Source organism: Idiotropiscis lumnitzeri, chromosome 17 (genome assembly GCF_059441095.1).
Source record: "Idiotropiscis lumnitzeri isolate Australia: NSW breed Sydney's pygmy pipehorse chromosome 17, RoL_Ilum_1.0, whole genome shotgun sequence".
Classification (NCBI taxonomy): domain Eukaryota; kingdom Metazoa; phylum Chordata; class Actinopteri; order Syngnathiformes; family Syngnathidae; genus Idiotropiscis; species Idiotropiscis lumnitzeri.
In genome coordinates this window covers 15,600,665-15,608,600 of record NC_142407.1, presented here as the reverse complement: position 1 = coordinate 15,608,600, position 7,936 = coordinate 15,600,665, and the positions used below count along the sequence as shown (strand labels likewise).

At 49.1% G+C, this 7,936-nt stretch overlaps 1 protein-coding gene across 2 annotated transcripts; it reads left to right on the top strand.

Annotated features, from left to right (window-relative positions):
• Window positions 1-750: 750 nt before the first annotated feature.
• kl (klotho) lies at window positions 751-7,782 on the top strand. Of its 2 annotated transcripts, none has more exons than XM_088279123.1 (13): window positions 751-1,578; window positions 2,561-2,991; window positions 3,529-3,608; window positions 3,675-3,837; window positions 4,432-4,537; window positions 5,090-5,236; window positions 5,484-5,719; window positions 5,886-6,081; window positions 6,149-6,327; window positions 6,398-6,505; window positions 6,585-6,690; window positions 6,825-6,951; window positions 7,291-7,782. In XM_088279123.1, the coding sequence occupies exons 1-13, from the start codon at window positions 844-846 to the stop codon at window positions 7,623-7,625; spliced, it is 2,949 nt and encodes a 982-aa protein (XP_088135249.1). In that variant the 5' UTR covers window positions 751-843; the 3' UTR covers window positions 7,626-7,782. The 2 variants fall into 2 exon arrangements, with proteins under 2 accessions (XP_088135249.1, XP_088135248.1); XM_088279122.1 differs by having other exon boundaries at window positions 751-1,599.
• The last annotated feature ends 154 nt before the right edge of the window (window positions 7,783-7,936 follow it).

Sequence of the window (7,936 nt, the reverse complement as noted above, 5' to 3'; positions counted from 1 at the left end):
GCCCTAAATGGTAAATTTGCTTATGGATGAATGATGCTCATAATGACTCCTCTTAAACCACCTGTGTCACATCAAACATGGACATGAAATGTGTGTTTTTTCATGGTAAGCCTACAGGGAGTTTATTACCTCTGCAAAGGCCTTTTTTCCACTATTTGTTTTGTCTGTAGTTAACCAGAGTCCATCTTGGTTCAACTCTATATGAATGTGCTGATTGATTTCAGTTGAAAGAGGTCTTTTCTCTTTTCTGGTCTTGAGCAGTAATAAACGTTGCCCTTACTTGCCACCAATCAGCTCATGTTTTGATCCAAGTTAGGATTGTCGGGCATTGGTGGTTTGCAGTCTCCTTTCGTCAACCATTATGTCCACATGTGGTAACAAACGCTGCCCCCACTCGCCACAAATTGGCCCTAAATAGCATTAATGCAAATGTGCTTATGGTGTAATTAAGGCAGAGAACAACCCCCCCCCCCATTAAGGCCTACTATATCACCCGTATCTCGTCCAACTCGAAGGCGAAATATGTTTATAAATAAAGCCAGGGCTATTTTTCACTTAAAATGTGTGTGTGCATGTTCATGGCTAGAACGAGGCCACCAATCATTGCAATGCCATCAATTCAAATGTACTCATGCACACCACCTGGGTCACACCAAAAATTAGAATAATGCAGTAATAATAATAAATTGTAATATAAAGCCTCACCAGGCACTTGTAGTGTTGCTGGACATTTTCCCTCCTGTCAGCTGCTCTGCAAATGATTGACCGACCGAGCGGGGCCCCTCCACCCGGCCTCCTCCACCTCCACACCTGGAGGGGTTCATTTTCAAAGTGTCCCCGTGTATGGCGCATTGCAGCTCGGCCCCGAGAGTCGCCGCTTGCCGCTGGGCGCTGCTGGCCGCCTGGCTCGCCGCATGCCCGGCGTCCGCCTCCGCCAAGCCCGGCGCGGGCCAAAGGACGTGGGCGCACTTCAACAAACTGCCCTACCCGGGCGACAAGGCCTTCCTGCACGGCACCTTCCCGCCGGGTTTCATGTGGGCGGTGGGCACCGCCGCCTACCAGGTGGAGGGCGCGTTCGACAAGGATGGCAAGGGTCCGTCCATCTGGGACACGTTCACGCGGGACGGCAATCGCATGGCGACTGGCGACGTGGGCAGCGACAGCTACCACAACACTGCAGCTGACGTGCGCGCCGTCCGCCAACTGGGCGTCAGCCACTACCGCTTCTCACTGTCGTGGCCGCGCATCTTCCCCAACGGCACCCGCGGCAGCCTCAACGAAGCGGGCGTGCGTTACTACCGCGGCCTGCTCGCCCGGCTCAAGGAGGCCCACGTGGAGCCGGTGGTGACCCTGTATCACTGGGACCTGCCCGACGCGCTGCAGCGGCGGCTGGGCGGCTGGAGCAACCCGGACATGGTGGAGGTGTTCCGGGATTACGCCGATTTCTGCTTCCGGGCGTTCGGCGACGACGTGCGCTGGTGGATCACCATCGACAACCCGTTCGTGGTGGCCCGACACGGCTACGGCACCGGGGTGGTGGCCCCGGGCGTCAAGGGCGACCCCGACCTGCCCTTCAGGGTAGGGCACGTGCTCCTCAAGGTCAGATGTCACACTGAGTGATTTAATTATGAGATTAGCAACAACTTTTGAATGGACTCCACTTCATAGTTTTAAATTATCCCAGTTGCATGAATTTGCTGTTTTGAGTTAAACCGCACTTTGAAACTCAGCAAGACTTGAAACAAGTGCTGTCAAGCGATTACATTTTTTAATCTAATCGCAAAATATTAATTAATACCATAATTAATTGCGATAATCACATTTTCAACTATTAGTATTCAACTACTATTATATATATATATATATATATATATATATATATATATATATATATATATATATATAATGAGGGCGTTTGCGTGTGTCAACGAGATTTTGGAGTTGATAGACAGTTGCGATAGCCAATCAGATCACGAGTTGCTTCCGGTGCGCCGTCTCGCGGTGCTTGCTTGAAGGCGCAAACGTGTTCTGTGATTCGATACTCACTTGTGACTGGGCGGTGCTATGCGGAAATCAACACCAGGCGGTCTTTCCCAGCAACCGTTTGACAATCTCAAATATATTCTTGTTTTTTTTAACCCACAATGGCCGAAGTAGGGTAAAGTGTGGATTGATTTTAAATATATTTGCAAGGCCATTTTGAAGAAGGACCTTACAAAAGAAACTCTGTGGTGAGCCGAGGTGCGTGTATTTCACTTCTCCAGTCGTGGCGTCATCAATGATGGCGTTATGAGGTTGATTTAGTCAAGTAGAACTTCACTGAAGGCCTAAGTGTGAATTACACGGCCAGCCACTGCTTGTAATTAATGTAATATCACCAATTATTAAGTGTCATGACTTGATATGGCTAACTTCTATTTCTGTTCCTTTGTCTGCGTTCTAATCGCTCTCTTTGGTACTTGAATACAAACTGAGTCATCAGTACAGGGCTTTTCCTTGAACACAATTCTCAAAATGGTTTGAAATTGTCTTTTATTGCTTTTGTGCATGTGAACTGGAGGCTCACGCGGCGGCGTGGCATACATACGACCGTAACTACCGATGGCGACAAGGCGGGCGTGTGTCCATGGCGCTGGCGTCCCATTGGGTGCGTCCGAGGCGGACGTGCGTGGAGAGCCTGCGCGAGTGCCAGTGCTCGCTGGAGCACGTGCTGGGCTGGTTCGCCGGGCCGCTGTTTGGCGACGGCGACTACCCAGCCTGCATGAAGGCCCGCCTGGGTGCCAGGCTGCCGGCCGTCAGCGACGAGGAGCGTCGGCACCTCCGCGGTGCGGCTGACTTCTTCGCGTTGTCTCACGGCGCCACTCTCAGCTTCCAGCTCATCAACGACAGCCTCAAGTTCGGCCAGCAGGAGGACTTGGACCTGCGCATGCTCCTCTACTGGGTCAGCGCCGAGTATGACCGGCCCGACGTCTTCGTGGTGCAGAGCGGATGGTAACCGCTTTCTCCCATTTTGACCTCTGGCAGCTTCTTCTCATTTGGCGTCACTTTGCTATCGCAGGGGCAAATTTCCACTTCCACCTAGCGATTACTCGTTATACAGAGTAATGCTAAACGACTGGGGCTCTGGATAAGTAAAAGACAATTAACATAATTGAGGAATAGTAGAACAGAGAACTTAAGAAGTGGAGCAGTATTTAATGTGTTCAAATTAGTCCTGTCAAGCGATTAATTTTTTAAAACAAATTAAACCAGTAATTAATTGCGATTTATCGCATTTTTCAACTACTATTTTTTGTGAAGCATGTAACAGATATTCACTGAATATCTTGGAATTAATGTGAAATCCCCAAATGTGAAAAATATTTTAATTCAAAGATGGCTTTCTTTGTTTCTTCAATATGATCTTAATCTCGAGTTAACAGGAATAAAAGGAATAAAGTAATCGTTAAAGTTGCGCTGTATGATGTCATGACGCTACGTGTTCCATGTGTGTTGTGCTGACGTCACGTTTTGCACGCATGTTTGCAGGTACGTGTCGAGCAGCACCAAGACTCAGGACCCCAAGAACATGTACTACTTGAAGAGGTTCATCGCGGAAGCTCTCAAATGTGAGTGATGGCGCACGCCGCTTCTTGCATGTCGCTGATCACGTATGTGGCGGTTGGCGCGCGCAGCCATCGCGGTGGACGGCGTGAAGGTGGTGGGCTACACGGCGTGGTCTCTGATGGACGGCTTCGAGTGGCACCGCGAGTGCGGCATCCGGCGGGGACTTTACTACGTCGACTTCAACACGCCCGAAATGAAGCGAGAGCCCAAGACCTCGGCCATCTTCTACAAGTCAGTGTGTGTGTGTGCGTGTGTGTGTTTGTGTGCGTGCGCGTGAGCGCAACCTTGACACGCCAAAGGTGCCGAGTCAGTAAAGAGGAAGTCATTCTTGTTACTTTTAGTCAGCACTGCATCTCATTAAACATTGACATCTCGTTCATGATTCACCTTTTCACTCTTCTTCCGTTACCTTGTATGCCCCCTTCTCAAATTCGTCCTATTTTGCATAGTTGCCCCACTTTTACATGAACTAGTACCCTCTTACTTTCGATTGTTTTCTATTACTTTAACTATTTTGTCATAAATTTACTCTCGATGGTTTTGCTTAACGCTCACACTAATATTGTGATACAGCTTTACTCTTGGATATTACTTTTTCACTCAACCTGCTACTCTTACTGTATTTCTCATACTTTTTTTGGATTACTCCATTACTTTACTCTTACCCTTTAAATCAATGACTCTACTCTCGCTTTATTGTTTTACCCATTACTCTTCCACTTTAGTTACTGCTCCAATCTTGAACTATATTATTTGCTCTGTCTATTACTTTGATACATTGTTTTTACTATTACACTTAGCACTGATGTTAGTCATTGCCAATAGAAACGTGATCCAGAGAAATGGTTTCCCGGAACTTCCGGAGAACCGTCCTGCTCAAGGAGTTTTCCCGTGTGACTTTGCTTGGGGGGTCTCCGCCAATTCCATCCAGGTCAGTGTGGGACTGAAAGGTTCATCGACAAACTTACTTCCTGAATCAACGTTGAACATGAACTTTTGTTGGTTTTATTTGGCAAGACTGGTTTTACAACGAAATATAACAATTTGAAGTTACACATTTTCAAAACAGAATGCGTGTACTATGAAATAGAGCATATTTGACTTAAATGTGCTGTACTGACAAAGTCTTTTTTCAACTACAATTTTACTCGAAATGGACCTTTTTGCTGGTTTTGTGCTCTAGTCAAAGCATTGTGTAATATAAAGGTAGTGTTTTGGTGCCATCTTGATGCCGCTGTTAGCCCTGTCTAGTAGAAAAAGGTGCTTGGCCACCAACTTGTCGCATCCCCATACAGGTACACCTTTTTAAAAAGCGTCAAATACTCGCTACTTTTCACTATTGGCAGCATCCCCTGCAAGTTTGACCACAAAAAATGCACTACTCTTACAGGAAAAATGTGCAGTTTTTGCTCTAAAATGAAGTGTCTGATTCCAAAATTTCATGTTTATGCACGTGTGTGTTCTTGCTGCTTTTGTGGGTCAGGTGGAAAGCTCTCCCAGTCAGTTTGCGGACCCCAATGTGTACGTGTGGAACATGGAGAATGGTGAACTGACCCGACTGGAAGGCCAAGTAGCGCCACCTACGCACCGCAACGCGCACTGTGCCGACTACGTTAGCATCAGACAGCAGGTGATGCGCAACCAGCTGTGGTTAACTTTCAAGTGCTCTGCAGAAAGTTGAGTTTTATGTTTCAAAAATGGATTATTTTTGTGACAAAATGAGAGTGTTTTATTGCAAAATAGTGTTTCAAAAATAAAATTTCAGTAAGAGATCAAATTTCTTTTCTCAGTTCGTTTGGCGTTAGCCCACTCTGGCTCTCAAATGTGGTGACCAGGACATGCAACACTTACTGCGCGTTAAATGTTTCGTGTGTCAGGTGGATGAAATACAGGCAGTGGCCGTGAGCCACTTCCACTTCTCCCTCAACTGGTCTGCGCTGGTGCCGGCCGGTGACGTGGCGCGTCCCAACGCCACACTGCTGGGTTATTACCGCTGCTTCAGCCGCCAGCTGCTGCGCGCCAACGTGACGCCCGTGGTCACCCTGTGGCACCACACGCGCCAAGGCAGCAGTCTTCCGCCGCCGCTTGACAGCTCCAACAGGTGGCTCAACAGGTACCTGATTAGTTCCCATGATGCAATCGGCCGAAACGGCTCAGTTGGGAGGAATGTCAATGTCCACGGTTCGATCCTGGATTTTAGCGCATGACATTTTGGATCAGGACATTTGAGGATTGTTGTTCAGTCATGACAAATGTAGTACACAATGTGTTGTGTTCAGGAAGACTCCGGAATTCTTCGCCGACTACGCACGCCTGTGCTTCCGTGAGCTGGGCGAGCACGTGAAGATGTGGATCACGCTCAACGAGCCCAACGACGAGATAGTGAGCTACCAGGAAGCTCATCAGATGCTGCGAGCCCACGCGCTCGCCTGGCGCGCGTACGATCGCGACTTCAGGCCCGCTCAGGGCGGTCAGGTCAGCGGCCCGTCCAGGTCCGTCAAGGCGTGCAACGTTCTCGTCTTCACACACGTGTTAATGTCAGGTGTCGCTGGCCTTACACATGGACTGGGTGGAACCGGCCTTCTCATTCAGCCGCGAGGACGTGGAACCGGCCAAGAGGGTTCTAGACTTCCGGGTGGGATGGTTTGCCGAGCCGATCTTTGGCAGCGGAGATTATCCCCTAGGAATGAGGAGCTGGCTGCGACAACTCAACTCACTTGAGTACACGTTCAATGCAAAGCACTCGACACTGTCGACAGAAGGGTCGTGACCTCCAAGAATTGCGTTGCAGACTTCCAGTGTTCAACGGGGAGGATCGGCAGCTCGTGAAGGGCACGTACGACTTCTTTGCCATCAGCCACTTCAGCACCGAACTGGTGACGCACGCCAAGGAGGACCCGTAAGAGCGAACGCGCTCCGCCGCCGTCTGGCCGGCAGCCTGACGCACGCCACGTGATAACTGTGCGGTGCGTTCGAAGGTACACGTACACGTCCGAGCTGGAGGTGCAGCACATGATCGACACCACGTGGATCAAGTCGCCCCGGCCCGTGGTACCGTGGGGCCTGAGGAAGGCGCTCAACTGGGTGAGGCTAAAATGCTTCCATTAAAATGCATGATTTTAAATATACTATGTGGCATTTCCGAGGGTTTAATGCCAAAATGTAGCGTTAACTGTAAATACATCAACACATCGACTTCATGCTGAATGAAATTGCAGGTGAAGGAGCATTACCCGCACGTGTCCGTCTACGTGATGGCAAACGGCGTGCAGGAGGACCCGGCCCGCTTCAAGGATAGCCTGAGGGTCTTCTACGTGTACAACTACATCAACGAGGCACTCAAAGGTGACGTCGCTCGCCGACCGTCTAATGATTACACTCGCCTGAGGTCACTGGCCGTGGATGCAAACATAAACACGCGACGTCAGAGTCGCTGAACTCTGGTCAGCCGCACTCAACTTGGGCATGTGACACACGAGTTTATCTTCATTCCTTGAGCCAGCGTGTAGTTTTTAAATGATATAAATATGCTATTTTTAACTTTAACCAAAGTGTTATCATGGACGTGTTTTTTGGCAAATTGTTATGTTCTTGTGGCAAAACGTAAAATGGGATTTAGGTGGCTAATGATAGTATTTTCAGGGCAGAATTTGACGATTAATGTGGACTTCCTTTTGCCGGCAGCGTTTACCCTGGACGGCGTGAATCTGAAGGGCTACTTTGCGTACGCCCTGAGCGACCAGCGCGACCCGGGCTTCGGCCTGTACGGCCACGTGCACGAGGAGGCGGTGGTGAAGGCGTCGCTGGCCAATTATCGTAACATCATCCGTCACAACGGCTTCCCCGTGCAGGGCGCGCCCGCCCAGCGCTGCCCCCGCGCCACCCGGCTGTGCCCCGGATGTCAGGCTCTGGCCAAGCGGCCCGTGGTGGGCTTCCTGACGCTGGTGGGCTCGGCCGCGCTTATTACGCTCGGTCTTGTTGTCTATTACGCCTCCTCGAGGCGCAAAGATGCTTACTGATGACCGACCGTCTAATACAATTGTGTTTGCGTTTGGAAGCACTTTTTTTCGTTACTTATTATTGTGGCCTGAAGTTTATTGCAGTCATCTTTTTATTTTCACACACTTTTGATTGTGCTTCGTTAAGCCCGTTTCCACCAAGCACTACTTTTGTTCTTTAGCCAATGCGTAGCTACAAATAACGTGCTCCTTCCTTTTTGGTATCCTTTTTCATTTATATTGACTGACTTTGATTATCGAGGTCCCTCACTTCTAGTTACATTTCAACAAACAATGTAAGGATGTACACCCCCAATGTAAACAAGAACTGG

Bases quoted from the DNA above. Each gene is read 5' to 3' on its own strand.
- kl (XM_088279122.1), top strand. From the start codon at position 844: ATGGCGCATTGCAGCTCGGCCCCGAGAGTCGCCGCTTGCCGCTGGGCG. The intron at 1,600-2,560 runs GTCAGATGTCAC...TGTGAACTGGAG, and splicing joins TAGGGCACGTGCTCCTCAAG to GCTCACGCGGCGGCGTGGCA. The intron at 2,992-3,528 runs GTAACCGCTTTC...GCATGTTTGCAG, and splicing joins TTCGTGGTGCAGAGCGGATG to GTACGTGTCGAGCAGCACCA.